Source organism: Calonectris borealis, chromosome 1 (assembly GCF_964195595.1).
Source record: "Calonectris borealis chromosome 1, bCalBor7.hap1.2, whole genome shotgun sequence".
Lineage (NCBI taxonomy): Eukaryota > Metazoa > Chordata > Aves > Procellariiformes > Procellariidae > Calonectris > Calonectris borealis.
In genome coordinates, this window is record NC_134312.1 from 220,846,100 (window position 1) to 220,863,723 (window position 17,624).

The 17,624-nt window shown below is 68.7% G+C and overlaps 3 protein-coding genes across 6 annotated transcripts; 1 reads left to right on the forward strand and 2 right to left on the reverse strand.

Moving 5' to 3' along the window:
- Nucleotides 1–1,540: 1,540 nt before the first annotated feature.
- On the reverse strand, nucleotides 1,541–8,342 carry LOC142080833 (uncharacterized). The gene is made up of 8 exons (XM_075146938.1): nucleotides 8,285–8,342; nucleotides 4,542–4,776; nucleotides 4,354–4,454; nucleotides 4,198–4,268; nucleotides 4,004–4,111; nucleotides 2,821–2,891; nucleotides 2,393–2,669; nucleotides 1,541–2,302 (listed from the first exon to the last, which is right to left on the reverse strand). Exons 1-8 carry the CDS (start codon nucleotides 8,340–8,342, stop codon nucleotides 1,655–1,657), a joined length of 1,569 nt encoding a protein of 522 aa, XP_075003039.1. The 3' UTR covers nucleotides 1,541–1,654.
- ARFIP2 (ARF interacting protein 2) lies at nucleotides 7,007–15,295 on the reverse strand. Of its 3 annotated transcripts, none has more exons than XM_075140562.1 (9): nucleotides 15,196–15,295; nucleotides 13,388–13,495; nucleotides 13,109–13,217; nucleotides 11,188–11,457; nucleotides 10,147–10,262; nucleotides 9,675–9,896; nucleotides 9,188–9,345; nucleotides 8,895–9,069; nucleotides 7,007–8,538 (listed from the first exon to the last, which is right to left on the reverse strand). In XM_075140562.1, the coding sequence occupies exons 2-9, from the start codon at nucleotides 13,484–13,486 to the stop codon at nucleotides 8,383–8,385; spliced, it is 1,305 nt and encodes a 434-aa protein (XP_074996663.1). In that variant the 5' UTR covers nucleotides 13,487–13,495; nucleotides 15,196–15,295; the 3' UTR covers nucleotides 7,007–8,382. The 3 variants fall into 3 exon arrangements, with proteins under 3 accessions (XP_074996663.1, XP_074996665.1, XP_074996666.1); XM_075140564.1 differs by lacking the exon at nucleotides 15,196–15,295 and adding an exon at nucleotides 14,592–14,926; XM_075140565.1 differs by lacking the exon at nucleotides 11,188–11,457.
- Nucleotides 15,296–15,321: 26 nt separating this feature from the next.
- Nucleotides 15,322–16,611, forward strand: TIMM10B (translocase of inner mitochondrial membrane 10B). Of its 2 annotated transcripts, none has more exons than XM_075140567.1 (3): nucleotides 15,322–15,456; nucleotides 15,731–15,826; nucleotides 15,905–16,188. In XM_075140567.1, the coding sequence occupies exons 1-3, from the start codon at nucleotides 15,418–15,420 to the stop codon at nucleotides 16,133–16,135; spliced, it is 366 nt and encodes a 121-aa protein (XP_074996668.1). In that variant the 5' UTR covers nucleotides 15,322–15,417; the 3' UTR covers nucleotides 16,136–16,188. The 2 variants fall into 2 exon arrangements, with proteins under 2 accessions (XP_074996668.1, XP_074996667.1); XM_075140566.1 differs by having other exon boundaries at nucleotides 15,328–15,456; nucleotides 15,939–16,611.
- The last annotated feature ends 1,013 nt before the right edge of the window (nucleotides 16,612–17,624 follow it).

Below are 17,624 nucleotides of genomic sequence, written 5' to 3' on the forward strand. Positions count from 1 at the left end.
CAAACAGGGTTGGGCTCAGAGCCGTGTTCTGCCTGGAGGCGGGTGACAAGTGGAGCACCCCAGGGACCAGCCCAGGGACCTCTCCTGCTTAACATCTCCAGCAATGACCCAGTGCAGGCACAGAGTGCATGCTTGCCAAGGTTACAGATGACACCAATCTGGGGAGCGGGAAGCAGCTGACACGCTTGAGGGCAGGATTGCACCCTGAGGGCCTCGGGCAGGCAGGAGGAATGGGCCGACAGGAACCGTGTGAAACTCAGCAAGGACACACGCCAAGTCCCGCTCTGGGAAGCAGAGTACTGCTGCAACAGCACAGGCCGGGACTGCCAGGCTGGGGAAGCAGCTCCGGGGAAAACGTCCTGGGGGCCTGGGTGGGCAGCGAGCAGGACACGAGCCACAGGACACCTTGGCAGCAAGGACAGCCCAGAAGCACCCTGGCATGGGTGAACAGGGGCACAGCCAGGAGGTCGAGGGCAGGGATTGCCCTCCCCTCTACTCAGCCCTTGCTAAACCACACCCAGACACCGCATCTAGTTTTGGGCCCCCAGTACCGGAGAGACCTTGACAACATGTGGCCAGTTCAGGGGCGGGCGCTGAGGAGCTGCTGAGGTACTGGGGCTTGTTCAGCCTCCAGGAGAGAAGGCGGCAGACCTAACAGCAAGCTGCCAGCACCCATGGGGAGCTTAACAAGGAAACGGAGCCAGGCTCTTCACAGTGGTGCACGACAGGAGAACAAGAGACCACAGACATCGGTTGAAATGAGAACTTCAGGCTGGATACAGGGGAAAGTTTTTTCCCTGTGAGGACCGTCCAGTGTTGGAGCAGGTTGCCGAGAGAGATTGTGCAGCCTCTGTCTCTGGAGGTTTTCAAGACGCTGCTGGGTGAGGCTGTGAGTAGCCTGGTCTGACCCCAGAGCTGCCCCGGCTTCGAGCAGGGGGTGGACAGAGACCCCCAGGGTCCCTGGCCGGCCAGGCCCCCCCCCGGGTCCCCTCCCCCTCCTGGGTCACACTTCAGGCTGGATTGGGCCCCCCCAATGGCCCTGTGGCACCAGCTGCCAGGATGGGAGGGACGAGCACCAGGGTCCTGGGGCTGTGCCGGTGCTGGCTGGGCCACGGTGATGGGATGGCACAGGCGGCTGACAGAGCGGCCGGGCCGGGCCAGGGCAGGGGGTGGCAGGGGACAGCCAGCCTGGGCACGGCTCCCGCAGGGCACGGGGTCCCACAGCACCCGCCTCTGCGCTGCCTGGCACAGCCGGCACCAGCCCAACAACAAAGGGCGCAGTGACAGGGCCGGTGAAGGGCCTGCTCGGCGGGGACACGGCCACAGGCCAGCCCTGTGGCAGGGCCATGAAGCTACGGCGTGGAGGTGGCAGGCAGGGAGCTGCGGCCGCGAGGCCCCTGGGCAGCGGGGCCTCCATCATGCTGTGCTGCGCCCAATGGAGGCAGCCACGGGCCGCCACGGCCTTGTGTGACCGCAATGCAGGGCAGCGCGGGGCGGCATACAGGCCCGGAGCGTGGCTACCACCCAGGGAGCAGGAAGCCAGGGAGATCCTCAGCATTTATTATCACAACAAACCAGATGGGAGCAAGGACACGGGGAAGGATAAAATCAGAGCCCGGCCCGGCAGCCCCAGCAGCCCCAGCCCAGCAGCCCCTCAACTCGGGGGGACCCCATGCCCCTTCCCACCCGCCAGGCGCCGGAGGAAGCCGAGCAGGGCAGAGCCCTCGGGGGGGGCGGCCGGGGGTGGCCGGGGGCACTCCGGCCCCTTCTGGGCCCCCCTGCGCTGGAAGAGGCCACCCAGGCTGAAGAAGGGCACGGGGCTGGTGGGGGCCAAGGCTGCGGTCAGAGGGGGCGGCTCGGGCAGGTCGGGCTCGGGGCTGGGCTTGAAAAGCTCCCCCTGCCCGCTGGCCGGGGCGCCCGGGGAGGGCTGGTCGCAGGCCCCCACCTCAGGCAGGGCCGGCAGCGCTGGGGCCGTGTGCCGCCGCAGTAGGGCAGGGGGGCCTCCGGGCGGCCGGGCGGGACTCTGCAGAGCTGGGGGCAGGCGGGGGCTCCCGCAGCCCGGGGGGCCAGGGGAGCTGGGGGGGTCGTCCCCTCGCGGGGCAGCCAGGCAGGGCTCGGAGCTGGGGTGTGGGGAGTGGAGGCTGTGCCGGACGGGCTGGGGCGTGAGCGGGAAGGGGCTGCCCAGCCCCACGTCCCGCAGGGCCACGTCCTGCACGGAGCACGTGGCAACGGAGCGACGCTTCAGCCGCTCCCGCTCCAGCTGCTGCCGCCGGTGCTGTGCCTGCTCCCGCACCCAGTTCTCCTGTGGGGCAGAGGCAGGTCGGGGCCAGCCGGGTGCCAGGTGGCAGAGCCGACACCGGCCCCACATGTAACGGGGCACGGGGGCCAGTACCTGTGCGGCAGCGAGGAGCCGGCCCGCAAAGCCATGCAGGATGGCACACAGCTCCTGCAGGCCGCTGGGCGCTGCGTCCTCGCAGAAGAAGTCGAGGGTGGTGGCCGCAGCACGGTGCATCTGCTCCAGCACATCCCACGCCCCGCGCAGCTCCTCCTCGGCCGCGTGCAGGAAGGGTTGCAGCTGCGGCCCCAGCCCCTCCGCGCCCAGGCTCCGGGCCCCATCCAGCCGCCCTGCCAGCCGCCGCAGCTCCCCCTCCACCTCCACTACCTCAATCCTGCAGAGATGCATGGGTCTCCTGTCCCCCACTGTTCCACTCACTCTACCCCCCGCACTGTGCCCCCCACAGCTGGGACTCCTCCTGCCCCTCCACTCCCACTCCCGGCGGGTGCCACCCCGTGGCACGCGGATCACGGGGATGCCCTTACCGCGAGGCCGGGCCCACATGCCGCAGCTTGCTGGGGAAGTCCAGCAGGCTCTTCTCCACCCTGGCCACCTCCTGCAGGTGAGAGGAGCAGCAAGCAGCCCCCGCCGGACCACGGGGCATGCCCAGGGCCCCAGCAGAGCCACCCGCGCAGCAGCGCTGGAGCTCGGGGGAACGGCAGAGGTAACTCCCTGTCTGCCTGGTGGGGCTGGGGGCCAGCCCGGGACGCACGTCCCCACATCCCCAGCCAGACGTGCTGCCAAGTTGTGTCAGGAGTGACTTGAATGAACACCCGCAACCAAACGCCCAGGAAAGACAAAAACATCCTCAAAGGCACATGGGACTATAGCAGCGGTGACAGGAGGGTCCAGACCCAGCTGAGGAGGGACAAGCCTGTGCTTAGGGCAGGAGGGCAGGAGGGAGAGGAGGCAGCAGCGCCAGCTCCCCTCAGGCAGAAGTGCAGCTGCCACCAGGCAGAGCAGGGGCGAGCATGGGAAAAACTGCGCTGGAGCTCATCTGCTGGGGAAAACAGCCTCCCCCGCATGCAGGCAGCGCGCATCCCTGCCAGGGCGGCACGGGCAGTGACCTTGCGCAGGACAGGGGAGGGAGCTGGGTCTCCCCAGGGACATGCAGGTGTCCGCAACCATGGGGATGCCCCAGCGAGCCCCACTCTGGCTGCACCCTGTGGCTCCCAGGCAGCGGGAGGCAGCCGGGGACAGCTTGGCGGCAGCATGCCAGCGGGAGGGAACAGGAGCACGTGGCCGGGCCAGCCCAGGGCTTTCAGCGGCCGGTGGGCAGAGGAGCTGCCACAGAGCCTGGTGCCTCTTGGGGCAACACAGCTCAGCCGGGCCACGCTCCCTGTGCCGGCTAGGGGCTGCAGCCCAGGACAGAGCCAGGCACACATGTGCCAGCTGCTGCCCAGGATGGCAGATACTGCCACGGGAATGGTGGGCAAGGGACCAGGACGGGGCCCTGTCCACCACAGCCATGTCTGGAGCAGCCCCGAGGGCGAGGGAGAGGAGCGAGGGGGTGCACAGGGACCACCTTCCGTTTGGGACCCCATTAGGGAAAAGCCCGCTCCAGGTATGGACCCAACGCTCTGCCAAGAACGAGCACCCCCCTGTAAATCCATCCCCGTCCCCCAGCAGTGCGGGGAGGCCAGATGCTGCGGCCCCACAGGTGCTCACCATGGCCACGAAGTGCAGCAGGTCCATGCCTGGCTCGTTGGCCTTGGTGTCGGGCAGCTTCAGCAACGAGGTGAGGCGGAAGCCGGCGGCACTGCCAGCATAGCCGCCCTGGGAGCAGAGCGGGGGAGTCGCCACGGCCCTGCTGCGCTGGAGGGAGCGGGGGGGGCAGCAGGCCCCCTGCACCACAAGCTCACCGAGTTCAGGTGGTTGCCGGCGCTCAGGATGAGGTGGAGGATGGTGTGCAGCTCCTCGCACTCCAGCAGCTCTGAGGAGCAGCCGAGGGGTGAGCGGGGGCAGGGACGATGCCCCCCCCACCCCATGGTCCTGCCGCACCCCGCGGTGCCGCTCACCGACGGCGGCGTCTGTCAGGGTCTGGATGGAGCTGCGCAGGGTGCTGAGCCGGGGGAAGAAGTCCTCCTTCAGCACCAGCAGCTCCAGGCGCTGGGCATAGCTGGGGACGAGCGCAGGGTGAGTGGGTGGGGGCGCAGAACCCTCTGATACACAGGACCCCCTGATGCGTGGGACCCCCCACTCCCACCTGGGCACCTCCGTCAGCAGTAGCATGAAGAGCTCGGGGTCGGCAAGCTGGTGGGGGCTGCCGGGGAAGGAGCGCAGCCGGGCCACCTGTGGGCAGAGAGGGGCATCAGGGAGGGCCGCCGGGCCCCCCCCCCCCCAGCCCTCACCTCTGCGGCACCGGGCAGCATCCGGGAGAGCTCCAGCAGCTTCTCTGCCCCGTAGGGTGCCCCAACACCCTCCTGGATGTCCCGCACGATCTGGCGAACAGGCCTGGGGGCACACGTTAGACACAGGTGACCCCCCAGCCTGGCCACGTGGCAGTGCTCTGCCCCCCAACGGGATAACACCGCCCCCGGCGGCCAACAGACCCCCTCATCCCTCCCAGGGGGGCAGATACCCACCCGACCCCCTGCAGTGGGCACGGTGGGGGCAGGGATCCCCCCCATCCGTGCCTGTGTGCACAGGGCAACTATTCCCCACCCGTGTGCGGGACCCTGGGGGGAGCAGGTACCCGCAATGTCCCCCCCACCGCGACCCCTAGGGACAGGTCTCATTCTGCCCCGCCATGGGCTGGACCCGGGGGGGGACATGAATGTCTCCCCCCACGCCTCCGTGTGCGGGCCCCGGGGTGTCAGGCCCCTGGAGGGTGCAGGTTGCGGGGCGGGGTGTCTCCCTGGGGAGGTGGGACAGTGTCCCACCCGCGGGGGTGTCCCGGGGGTGTCCTGGGGGGTCCGGGCGGCAGCTCCGCTCACCGCTTGACCTGCTTGAGGAAAACGCCGAGGGCGAGGCTCCGCTTGGGCTCCAGCAGCGCGGCCTGGGGGGGGCACGGGGCGCTCAGGGGGGCCCGGGATCGCGGGGGGACCCCGGGGGGAGCCCGGGGGATCCCGGCCGAGGGGGGGGGGGTCTCACCGCGGGCGGCGGGCGCTGCCCCGGGGCGGCCCCGCGGGGCTCTCGGAAGAGCAGCCGGAGGCGCGGCAGGTCCAGCGGCGGCGGGGCGGCCCGCGGAGCCCAAACCGAGCGGCGGCCGCGCACCCGCGCCGCGGGCACCGGCTCCCAGTGCAGCGCCCGCAGCCGCCCGCCCTGCGCGGCCGCCGGCGGGGAGGGCAGCGCCGGGGGGGGCGGCGGCGGCGGCGCGGGGCGGCGCGGGGAGCCCATGGCTACAACGGGACGGGACGGGGCGGGGGGCACCGGTCGCCCCGCGGCTCTTGAGGCTCGGCCCGCCCCGCCCCGTCCCCGCCCCGGTTGCCCCGGTCCCAGCCCCGTCCCGCCCCGGGCTGGAGGCGGAGGGGAGCGCCGGGGCCGCGGTGCAGCCGGGGGGAGCCCGGCCCGGGTGCCCGGCCAGACGACCGGCCCTGGAGCGGCGTGTCCAGCCCGGTGCCCTCCTCGAGGCTGCAGCACCCGGCTGGAGCCACGCCCGGGGAAGGGGAACCCTCCGAGCCCGGCCGAACCCCCGGTGCTGCCAGCGGGACTGTGGGGACAGCCAGCGCCGAGACCCCCGGGAGCAGCAGACGTCCTGTCCGCCCCTGAGGAATGAGCCCCACCGAGCCCCCTCTCCCGGGGTCACTCCCCAGCGTCTTCCCTATTTGCTTCCCAGGCTGGAGTGGAATTGCCGCAGCAGCCGGGTACCGATTCCTGCCGGTGCTTCGGGAAGGTGAGAACGGCTGTGCGGGATCAGAGCACAGGCCTGGCGGCCCAGGACTCTGATGGCAAATGCCCAGGGAAGTAGATGCCCAGGGAAGACTTTAGGATGAGCAAGAGTCTCTCCCAGAGTCCTCTCCTGCCCTTCTGAGCCGAGGCCAGGGGCGTCTGCAGCACCTCCAGATGCATTTTCTCCTGTGCACTTGCACAGTTCCCTTTTCAAGCCCCAGATCCCGCAGCAACGTGCCACACAGCTGCGATGGGCTTGTTGAAGCACCAGCTGATTGTCTCAACCTGATGCCTGGCCATGTCACAGGGCAACCCTGGCTGGTTCAGGGATGGTTCAGGGCTTGTCTCGCTGTCTCCTGCTGGCCCCCGGCAGCCGTGTTCCCACCGCAGGGCAGAACTGGGCTGGAGGAGCCCTGAGCTCCCCAAGACCTGTTCCTACGCAGTCGCTAATCTGGGTAAGGCTGCGCACAAGGAGGATCAAGCAGTGCCGGTCACTGCTCAATCCTCCGGCTGCCAGCTCGGTGCGCAGAGTGGGCAGGGGGCCAAGGGAACAGAGCGGGCAGGGGCTGGCAGCCTGCAGGGGAGGGAGGGCATGGCCTCTGCAGCCGGGCAGGGTGAACACGGAGCAGTGCGGTCCCCCCTGCCCTCGGGCACCTCAGCTGCCTCCCCAGACCCTCGCGGCTCAAGGCTGCGGAGGGCAGCAGCAGGGGAACCTCCCACCTACGGCGGGACCAGTCCGCAGCCATCGGGAAGGGCCAGCCTGGCCTCACCACCACCCAGTGCCCCTGCAGTCAGCCCCCAGTCCAGGGGACCCCAGGCCCACAGCTCCGCACGCACAAGTGATCCGTACCGTTTTATTCTGGAGTCTTACAGAAGTTGGGAGGGAAGAGGGGGTCAGACCTTCACCAGGAAAGGGTGTGTGTGTCAGATCCAGACATTAAATTACCAGGGATTAAATTAGCAAGAAAAACAAACTGTTTTGTCTCAGGAGAAAGTGCCCAAGTGCTGCACGTGGCCAGGGCTGGAAGCAACACTCAGCTGGAGCAGGACAGAGCTCTCACGCGTGGGACGCTGGCCGAGGCCCCAGCCCTGCTGTGCATGGCAGACGCACCCTCAGCACACGCACACAGACATGCACATGCACCTGCCCGGGACGCGGCCAGCGTTTGGTCCTTGGGCTGAGTCCCTATAGCTCCTGCGGCAGCCGTCCAGGATCTAAATGTCAGGGCGGTGAGAGGACCCGTGTCTGGCCAGCACCCACCCACACCTCGCTAGCAGCAGTGCGCAGGGCCCCCCCCAGCCCCGAGGATGGCCACCCCCACCACAGTCCGGGCGAGCACGGGCCTGGTCAGAGGACCCAGAGGGGAGGGACGGGCATGCCACAGCCCTGCAGACAGCCGGCACAGCCCACCCTGCGCGTGGGGGAGTGTAGTGTGAGGCTGGGGGGGGGCGGCCCCCGGGTCGGCTGGGGTGGGACTGCAAGAGCAGCTGCCTGGGGAACACAGGATCAGCCAGGGGGGAGACGGAGCAACCCCAAAGCTGGGAGAGAAGGCAGGAGCCCTGGCTGCCAGCCGCAGCAAGCAGGAACCCACAGCCCCCCCAGGGACAGCAAGGGGACCCGGCCATCCTGGTACCGCCCCTCGTTAGCTTTGTCTTCATTTGGAAACGAACGCTTCTGCCTCAGGGCAGGGGTACTCCTGGGCTGGGCCCCAGGGCATTGGGCCGGGTGGGCAGGGAGGAGGCCCGGTGGGGTGCCGCGCTCCCACCCTGCCCCAGAGGAGGCAGAGGGAGAGCTGTGGGGTGTCCCACCCCTTCCCCAGGTGTGCGGTGGGGTCTGGGGTGCGCAGCCCCAGCGAGGGAGGCGTCCGCTGCCCCGCAGAGGTACCGGGAGGCAGGGAGGGCTCCCAGCCTTGGTGCCAGGGGTCTGTGCTAAGGGAGCGCAAACGAGCTGGGCAGGGCTGGACTCTGTCCCGAAGGGGAGACGCGCGACAGGGGAGCCCCAGCCTCTCCAGGCTCCTCTCCCCAGGCAGGACCAGGGTTCCCCCCCAAACCAGGCCCCCCCATACCCAGCGGACGGCCCCCGGCTGCAGCAGGGCCCAGGCTGCGTCCCTCGCTCACCCTGCGAGCACGCGGCCCGGCCCTGCACCAGCGGCCAGAGGTCAGAATTCAGGTCCATGGCACCCCCGGCCAGAGCATGGGGGGGCGGCAGGGGCGGCTCACTGCTCCTCCAGCCAGGAGGGCTTCTCAGCACCGGGGGTCTTCAGCTTGATGTTGAACTGCTTGAGGGTCTGCTCCAACTGCTGCTGGTTCCCAGCGAAGTAAGCAGAGATGGCGTTGTGGAAGAGCAGTAGCTGCTTGTGCATCACCTTGATCTGGGAAGAGCAGGAGGGGTCAGCCTGCAGCGAGCCGACCCTGCTGCCCAGCACCCAGAGAAGGGCAGGGCACAGGGATGCAGCCCCCACCTAGCATGGGAGAGGGAGGTCAGAGCTGCTGCCGGCCTTCTCCCGAAAGCTAGCCCAGAAAGCCGGGAGAAGGCCGCATGGCAGAAGCCACAACAGCGAGAGGTGGGCACAGTCGGGTCTCCCGCCTGCCTCACAGCTGCTGCCCACCCAAAGACAGATCTCAGGCAGGCGGCCACACAGCAGCATGGCCGAGGGACATGATGAGCGCACAGCATATCCCCGCTCTGCGCCCCGCGGCCCCTTCCCAGCCCCACGTCCCTCCCCACCTTGTTCTCCTCCAAGAACTTGAGCTTGATGGCCACATCAGCACGCAGCTTTTCGTACTTGTCCTTGTGGCTCTGGAACTGGCTCTGGGCTGCGTCCAGCCGGCACAGGGTGCTGGCATCCCGAGGGCCCATGCTCAGCTCCTCCAGGTCCGTGCGGTACGCATCGTACTCCAGCCTGTGCAGGGACAGCCAGCATCAGAGCTATGCTGAGGCCCTGCAATTCCCCCCCGGGGATGCCCAACACCTGTCGGGAACCCAGCCCTGGCTTGTGGACCACGCCGCCACCATTCTACCTGGCTGTCTCGTACTGCTTGACTGTCATGAGCGTGTCCTCCATGGTCTTGTTCACCAGTGTGTTGATGCTGGAGACAAAGAAGTTGACAGCCCCCAGTAGTGTTTCTCCGTTCTTGCAGAGCAGTTTCTGCGTTTCCGCGTTGTAACCAAACTCCTCCTGGGAGAGGAGGAGTCGTCAGGGTCCGTACCAGCAAGCCCCCTCTCTCCTCCCACGTACCCAGCATCAGCCTGATCCTGGGTGCTCCAAGGAGGTGCCGGGACATGGCCCTTCATGCTCTCCCCTGCCCTGTGGCCTTCGCCGACCGCTGTTATCCCCAACCTCCTCCTGCTTTTCCTCAGGAACCTGGGGTGCTGTGGAGCAGAGAGCTGCCCCCAGCTGTGCTGCAGAGCCCAAGGTTGATCTGGGTCTCTTGGTCTCCTCCCCAGGCACAAGGGGCTGCAGCACTGGCAGAGGCAAGGCACGCGCCATCTCCCCAGCGAGCATACCTGCAGCTCAGGAGACTTCTGGCTGAGGTCCGCAAAGGCATCCCCCAGGGCGTGCTGTGTCTGCACCAGGCTGTAGAAGTGGTTGGTGAAAGCCCGCGCGAGCTGCAGCACACACTCGTACTTGCGCTTTGTCTCCCGGAGCAGCTCAATCTGCGTCTCCAGCTCCAGGTCCACAGTGCGGGAGCCCCGGCCAAACCGCTCTGAGATCAGCTGCTTGGTACACTGCAGGGCGAGGGAGGAAGGTGTCAGGAGGCCTTGGGTCCCTGGCCAACGGGGAGGAAGCGCTCCTTGCTGCTGCGGGCAGCGGGGAGCTGCAAAGCTGTCCCCATGAATTCTGCGGGGAGATCCCTGGACGCGTCCTCCACCTCCTGCTGCTCCTTCGCCCCTAGTGCAGGGGCTGGCCAACCCTCAGCCTGCTGCGCGGCCCTGGCAGCGAGCCAGGCCATCCTGAGGGTCCCGGGAAGTAGCTCACCTTGTACGTGTTGATACCCCATTTCTTGACAATGTCAAACTTCTCCACGGCGATGCCACGGACAACTTCCTCTCCTCCGACAGCTGGGCTGGGATGGGGCTGGTGCAGCCCAGAACCTGGAACAGAAACAGCCCCGCACGGCACCGGCTCAGCAGGGCAGCAGTGCCCATGAGGGCACAGTCCAGGCTGCTCACCCAAAAGCAACGGTGTCTTCACAGCGGCTTTGCCCGGAGGGCTCAGGGCACTGCGAGGAGTGCAGGACTCCCACAGGGCTGCATGGGGCTCGACAAAGCCCACGCACAATAGACTCACTGTCTGGGCAGCACCCGCTCCTGCCCAGTTGCTGCCCTGCCTGGGAAGCTGCTACCGCGGCTGCTGCAGCACAGCGCTGGGCACCTTGCCCTGCTCGGGCCCCGGGCCGGAGCAGCTCTCCCCCGTCAGCAGCGAGGGCACGAGCCGGTGGCGTTAACAGGCTCCAGCCTCCATCTTGGGCTGCTGTGTGCCTGTTAACCAGCTTGCAGGCGTCATGACCTGACACCTCGTGCACGCAGCGGGGAACCTGCTCCTACGAGCCCTTCCAGCGGGGTCCCACGCAGGGCCCTGGCGTTGGCAGTGTTGGCAGCCAACCCCGCAGGAGAAGGCACTGACCCCAGCCTACCTGCAGGACCTGGCAGGGCCTGGCCCCGGGGCTGCCTCATCACCAGCCCAGCCACATCTGCTCTCACAGACGGGGCCCCAGCGCCTGCCATGCTGGACCGTGCTCCTCGCAGCCCTGAGCAGCATCCTGCCTTACTTACATCCTCACTGTGTGGGCCAGAGGAGAGAGAAGGCAACCGGCAGCACCCGGGGGAGGCACACGCATGGGCTCCTCGCTGCAGGAATGATCTCCCACAGCTGGGCACCATCCGGGTCTCACCTTCGAGCCACCCAGGGCCCTGGCAGCGCCATCCTCTCCCCCCCAGCACCAGGCCCAAGACCCTGCTGCAGCTGCCGGGGGACACAAGCACTGGGAAGCTCTTCCTCCTGCGGCAGCGGGCTCACCTGCTGGCACACCAGTGGCTGTATGGGGCTGCAGCCGTATCTCTGTGGAGGTGCTCCGAGGGACCCCAGCACTAACCAGGCGCCCTAACCCAGGGTGAGGGGCCCAAGCCTGGGCGGGGGGCCGTGGAGCGCCAGCCAGGGGCTGGGCGGCCACAGTACCTGCTGAAGGACCAGCCTGGTTGGCCATCCTGCTGGCGGCAGATGCACTGGGGGAGACGGATGGTCCTCGGGGTGGGTGAGATTGGACAAGACAGCCTGGAAATGGAGGGGCTGGCAGGTGTTGAGCAGAGAGGGGCAAGAGGAGATGGGGTGGTGTGATGGGCATGGGGGCAGGAACAGCCAGGACAGAGGATGAGTGTGCAGGCGGGATGGCAGCAGGGGAGAGCAACGGGAGCAGATGAGTGTGACGTGAAATCAGAAGACATGGCTGGCTGCCAATTGGACACCTCCCGCACCAGGCACTCCCTCCCCGCTCCCTCCGTCCCGTCGGCTGCCGTCACCGTGCCCCAGGAGCCGAGAGCTGTACAGGCCCGGCATGACAGAGACAGGGGGACGGCAACCATGGCACATGCCTCCTGCCACCCGCTGATGCTGCTCTTCGGCACACCAGGCTGGAGCAAACGCACATGTCCCCTCTGCAAATCCACTCGCTCAAGCCTAGTGCAGCACGGAGCGGCTGGGGTCGAGCAGCTGTCTGCTGCGGAAGAGGGGCAAGAGTCGGGGGACAGAAACTTGTGTGGAACAGGACCACGAGGGACAGAGGGCGAGAGACGCGGCTGTGCCGGAGCTGCTCCGGCAGTGCCGGCTTGGCCCAGCCCAGCACCACCGATGCTCATCATGGACTCGCTGGGCCATTGCTGCCCCCGCGCCCGGGCAGAGCTCCCGGGGGGGGTGCAGGTTCCAGCAGGGCCCCGGCACACCTGCCCCAGTCGCAGCTGTGCCTGGCTGTCAGGAGCACCCGCAACCCCAGGACCCGAGCAACAAGAAGAGGAAATAAGTGGAGAGTGTGGGGCTCAGAGCCACCTTGCCCTGTCCCCCCGTGGGCAGACCGTCCCTGGTCCTCGTCGCGCAACCGCTGGCACCAGCGCATCCCCAGAGCTCCCCGTTCACCCAGGACTGGAGGAGAGGTGGGACACCGGCATCTTTCCCCGCCACCAGAGGAAGGACCGAGGAGCTGCCCTGCCTCAGCACGGTGCGAAGCCCAGGTGCCACAAGCCGCAGCCGGCGGCCCCAGGGGTGCCGACGGCACAGACCCTCCCCAGTGGGAGGCCCCAGGCCTGCAAGAGAGGGGAGTGCCCGTGGCCCAGCCCTCCCGCAGCATCGTTAGTTACCGTGCACGGGGAGTGCTGGAGAAGCGGGGTTAGCAGGGCGGCAGCCCCTCTGCTCCGAGGCAGCCAGCCTTTGCCAGGGGCACACGTGTGCCAGCCCGTCAGCAGAGCCCAAGCCCAGCAGGGAAGAAGAGGAAGGAGCTGCCTTGTGCTGGCAGGAGCCGCCGTCCCAGGAAGGAGGCGTTGTACCGAACGACCAGGCCGAGCCACAACCATGTGTCAGGACCAGGGAGGGGACGTGCTGCGTGACCCAGGCAACAGCCCACTCGAGTCAAGGCTCGAGACAGAGATTCTGCCCATGCGCCCACACAAGACCCTCCCCGCCTGGCACCACCGCAGGCCGTGCCCCGGCAGAGGGACCAGGCTCCTGGGGCCCTGCAGCTTGAGCAGCACACCTCCTTCCCTGCAGGCTCCCGCAGGCCAGTGGGGAGCAGGAGGGCGGCAAGGTGAGCTGTGCCCTCCTTCCCGCCACAGAGCCTTTCCCCCCCACCTCTGCTGTCACGTGAGGAGCGGCACTGCCCTCAGCAGGCAGCCCCAGCTTTCCCCTGCTGCCCCAGCCCGTCCACGCGAGCCCGCGCCACAGTGTGGCCTACCTTTGATGGTGCTGGTGGGGATGATGCCTTCAGCCGTGCCCCCATAGCCGCCAGAGACGATGCTGGTTTCGTTGAGGTTGGGCCCCGACACCATCACCTGCTGCAGGTCCTGGAGCAGAGGGAGAAGCGCAGGCAGCTGAGGTGCAGAGCCGGGACGCACGGCTGAGAGGACGGCACAGCACTGACACAGAGGGCCTGGGGCAGAACCGGCAGGGCGGCATAGCACGGCAAGCAGCAGCCAGGGCTCCGGCACATCCCCACCTGGCCCCAGCTACAAACCTGCTCCAAACCGTCGTCCTCCGGCAGGCTGCCTGTGTCCCCGTTGCTGCTGATGGGGATCTCCATGGTGGCGGCCTTGCTCATGATCCCGTCCGACATCCTCAGGGCCTGCGAGGACACAGACGCGCTGCTGGAACCCGGGGAGCCCCAGAGACCAGGCAGAGACAGAGACCACCCCCCTGTGGCCAGCATCCTGGGGCTCTCACCCAGCCAGGGAAACCCCGGGCTTCCCAAGCCAGGACGCCGCAGGGCCAAGGCCTGGGCTGAGCTCCTGACGGCCAGGGAGCAGGCAGAGGACAGCAGGCAGCTGGTCCTGCGCTGGCAGCTGCGAGCACCGAGCAGCCTCCGCGGCCGCGGTACGGCAGTACCTCCAGATGTGCCACCCTGGCCCGGCCTGCAGCCTCCTGCCTCCCAGAAAGCTCCCGACAGAGCCGCACATCCCAGAGGAGCCAGCCCCAGCTCCTGCTCACAACCCTGGAGCACAGCTGGCGCGTTCCCTCCCGCCCCTTCGGCCACGGCTCGCACGTTTTGGAAACGAGGTAGTTCTCCCCTGACCCTCACGAATCTCCGGCACACAGCAGTGGTCCGTCTGTCCTGGCTGGGCAGCAGCAGACCCTGTCCTGGGACAACCGCGGCTTTACAGCAGAGCTCGGGAGAACAGAGCCAAGAGCCACGTCCACAGCCAGGCCGCGCACTGGAGGGGGGAGCAGCGAGGGCCCCACTGCGCCCAGACCGGTCTGAGCACATTCCAGGGCAGGCGGTGCCAGGCACCTGAGCAGGGGCCGGAGCCTCGTGCTCCGTTAGCTGCCTGCCCCGGCAGGGACATGGCCCCGATGACTGGACCCCCAGGAGAGGGCCCTGGCTGAAGGGGACATTGCGTCCCAGTGCGCTCCCCTGCCCCGCTCTCCCAGTGCGATCCCCCGCCGGCCAACAGCCTTGCTCCAGGCCGCGGCTCCAGCGCAGGGAGACGACACCACAGGAGCAGACACGGCTGGCTCCCGCCCAACGGGAGAGGCACGGCTGGGGCCAGGACCCACGGCCTTAAGCGCCCTGCAGCGCCTGGTGCCCCCCACCACTCCCAGCCACGGGGTACCCGGCAGGCAGAACCATCTGTCCCATGGGAAATGGCCAGCGTCGGCGGCTGCGTTTGGCAGGAGGTTTGTAGGGCTGGTCCCGCATGAACTTGGTGGGACCCTGCACCCACCCGGGAAGCAGCCCCGCGGGACAGGCGGCGAGGGGCAGAGGCTGCAACGCCGGCCTCGCTATCCGGTCTCTCCCAGCCAAACCTCCACCGGTCCCGGGGAACCCCCAGCGCCAAGCGGTCACCTTGGGCCGGCTCCCGCTCACCCCGGGGGGCTGCGGCCGGGGAGGGGCCACAGAGCCCAGCATCGCCTGGCCTGGGCTCCCCAGGCGAGGGGGCCGGGTCCCCACAGGCCCCATCCTGGCCCGGGGGGAAGCGGGGACGGAGGCGTCCCCAGCCCGCCCCGCTACTCTGCCCTCGGTAAGGCCGCCCCGGGGACCGGCCGTCCCGGGCAGGCCCCCGTCGTGGCCTCGGGCTGCGAGCCCCGGCGCGGAGCGCCCGGCCCCGGCACGGCCCCTGTCCCGGGCACCCGGCGGGGCCACTGTCCCGGCAGGCCAGGCTCACCCTGCCCCGGGCACCCGGCGGCCCCCCACCCCCTCCGGGCCCGGCCCCGGCCCCTCCTGCTTCGGGCACCCGCCCCTCTCCCGGGCACCGGCGGCACCAGTTCCTCCGCCAGCCCCGGCCCTGGCCCCGGCCCCGGCCCCACTGCCCGGCCCCCACCGCCCACCTGCGCCGCCCCGTCCACGGCCGGGACCCCCCGCCCGGAGCTCGGGAGCCCCGACGCGCCTCGGCCCGGGACACGCCGGAAGCCGCGTCACGCCGCGAGTGAGGGCCGCCGGGAGACGGGCCGGACGTGGCGTCACCGGCGAGCACCGGGCGGAAGTGGGGCGGAAGTGACCTTCCCACCCGAAAGCCCGCCGTGGTGCGGCCGGGCAGGGCCCCTCGCGGCATGGAGCCGGGGGCCGAGCACCAGCAGCAGCTCCGCAGCGTGAGGGCGGCAGCCGGGGCGCGCGGGGCCCGGGGCCGGTGGGGCCCGGGGCCGGTGGGCGGTGCAGGGGCTCGGCTGGGGGCCCGGGCGCTGAGGGGCCGGGTTGGCGAAAGTCTTGGGGGGTCCCTGCCCGGGGGGTCGGGCCGGCTGGGCTGGTGCGGTCCCGGGCGCTGGGGGGCCGGGTTGGCGGGGGGTGCCGGGGGTCCCGGGTGCCGCGGCCCCGGGCTGGGGCAGGCGCTGGGGTGAGCGTGTGCCGGCGCCGCCTCTCTCCCAGCTGCGGGACTTCCTGCTGGTCTACAACCGGATGACCGAGCTCTGCTTCCGGCACTGCGTCTCCAACCTCAACTACCGCCTGCTCACCGGGCGTGAGGTGAGGCCGCGGGGGGGCCGGAGCCCCCCGGGTCGGGCAAGGCCGGCCCCTGCGCACGGGGCCGGAGGGCCGTGGCAGCCCCCTTGCCGCGCTGATCCCCCCCATCCTGCAGGAGACGTGCCTCGACAGCTGCGCCGGCAAGCTGGTCCACTCCAACCACCGCCTGATGAATGCCTATGTGGCCCTGATGCCTTCCATCATGCAGCGCCGCGTCTCCGACTACGAGGCCGGCGCAGCCCAGGCGTCCCAGAACTCGGCCCAGGTGGCATCGGCGGCACCGACTGCCCTGCCGGGGGCTGGGGGACATGAAGCCTCTCCTGACCTGCCGGCTCCGGGCCCCGGTGGACCCTTGCAAGGGGCTCCAGGCGCTGCCACGTAGTACGGCTGTCGTCCTGGGTCACACACCGACAGCAGCAGTGGGCTCGGTGGCTGCAGGGTGGATCCAGGCCCTGTGTAGTAACGTTTCAGCCCTGCCTGTCCGCGTGCTGCTGGTAGTCCTGATCTGGAGCTGCAGATGCACTCTGCACCGAGACCCGGCCTTGCGGATCTGTGTCCTCTAGTGCATCGGCATTGAGAGCCTCCTGGCAGTGGCCATGTCTGTTCTGTGCCTGCCGGGGCCGGTGGGCACCAAGAAAGAAATCGCTGTGCCTGCCCTTCCAGCCGGGGGAGTTCCCACCTGAACCCTGCCCTAACAGTTCTGGCACTGGGCTTACCTGCTGCAGACCTGGGGTTCTTGTATTTCTAGGAAACGGTTTCCTAGTGCTAATAAAACATCTTTTTGTTAACGTCTTGCTAACGCATCTTGAGGGTGAGTAGAGCCCTCTGGCGCTCTGCGCAGTGCACCCCGCGGGGGCAAGGGCCGCCTTCCCCAGGGCTGAGGGTTGGCATTGCTCGTTCCAGGAGCCCTTTTGTCCCCACTTTGGCTGTTGGCACCAGAACAGGCTGCAGGTCACAGCTCTGTGGGTACGAGCCCTTGCTCCTGGAGGTAGCGGAAGTGTCCTTGTGGAGCAAAGCCAGGTCTGGCCCTTGGCACGGCAAGGAGGTGTTGGAGGTGGCTGAACCGGGTGAGCTCCGGAGGGGGGCGTCAATTCCTCCTGGCTGTGTGACAGATGCGAGGCTGCGGCGGTTCGGGACTTGCCAGGTCCCACCACCGAAGCCAAGCGCATTCCCGGGTGGCGCACGGCACACAGGCAGCGTTGGTGACAGGCGCAGAGTGCGCGGGGCAGTGCCTCTGCCGGCACCCACGTACACGCCCAGCACTTGCCAGGACTTGGCCGGCACAGGCTGCCGCCTCCATCTCCTTTCTCGCCGGCGAGGACTGACGTGTGCCGGTGGAGCGCGGGCGCTGGGTGTCTGCACCGGCGCTCTGCCCGGGCGGTGCCCCAGACCCTGCTGGGCTCCAGCCCCCGGACCCATGCACCTGCTCGCAGGCTGCTCGGGCTGGAAGCCGGCCAGCTCCACCACCTCCCCGAGGGACAGCCGCCCGTGCTGGACGGTCGGGCAGAGGGCTCAAGGGGAGTGTTCGCCTGGAAATACTTGAATTTAAAGGTCCTTGAAGCTGTAGGTCCTGCCAGCTTCCTGCAACTCCTGTCCCTGCCTGTAGAGAGCAGATCCACAGCACAGCTTGCTTGGAGCTTTCCCGTGTGCTCTGGCTGCAGTACAGCTGATCTCGGGGATCACCCCAGTGGGTGGTACAGGGCTCCAGTTCTGCCAGCAGAAAAAGGGCCACCCTGGACCCCAGAGAAGGGAGACAGAGCCAGACTCTTCTCAGTAGCAACCAGTGAAAGCACAAGAGGCA